Source organism: Pteropus vampyrus, unplaced genomic scaffold, assembly GCF_000151845.1.
Source record: "Pteropus vampyrus isolate Shadow unplaced genomic scaffold, Pvam_2.0 Scaffold90, whole genome shotgun sequence".
Lineage (NCBI taxonomy): Eukaryota > Metazoa > Chordata > Mammalia > Chiroptera > Pteropodidae > Pteropus > Pteropus vampyrus.
Window position 1 is genome coordinate 2,071,975 of NW_011888871.1, and position 417 is coordinate 2,072,391.

The 417-nt window shown below is 71.7% G+C and overlaps 1 protein-coding gene across 1 annotated transcript in view; it reads right to left on the reverse strand.

Annotated features, from left to right (window-relative positions):
* TNRC18 (trinucleotide repeat containing 18) overlaps window positions 1-417 on the reverse strand; it is a 90,596-nt gene that overhangs the window by 66,579 nt on the left and 23,600 nt on the right. Inside the window, exon 4 of the mRNA XM_023532763.1 lies at window positions 7-160. Coding sequence (XP_023388531.1) covers window positions 7-160 — 154 coding nt within the window. The remainder of the gene's footprint in view (window positions 1-6; window positions 161-417) is intronic.

Consider the following 417-nt stretch of genomic DNA (forward strand, 5'->3'; position numbering starts at 1 on the left):
GGAGGCGGCTCCCCTCCGCGGCCCGCCCGCTCCTTGGCCGCTCCTTCCCGCGAGGAGCCTTTGGCCGCGGCGCCGGCGGAGTGGCCGCTCGGGGTCCTGGAGGAGGGCGCGTGGGAGTGCAGGGCGCCTGGAGCCCCGGGGGCCGGCAGGTAGAAGCCGTCTGCAGAGAAGGAAAGAGCACAGCACTGAGCCCCTCCTGCCCCGGCCGGCCGGGGCACAGGGCGGCCCCTGAAGCGTGCCAGCGGCGGGCGCCCTGCGACCCCAGGGCCAGGAGGAGGGCCAGTGGCCAGGCACGAAGCCGCCTGCGGAGGGCGGGCTCTGGAAATGGACAGAGCCGACCCTAGACGTCGCCTTAGTCAAATAACCAACCCTTCTGGGCCTTGGTTTCCTCATCAAGGCTGTTTTAAGAGCCGCCCA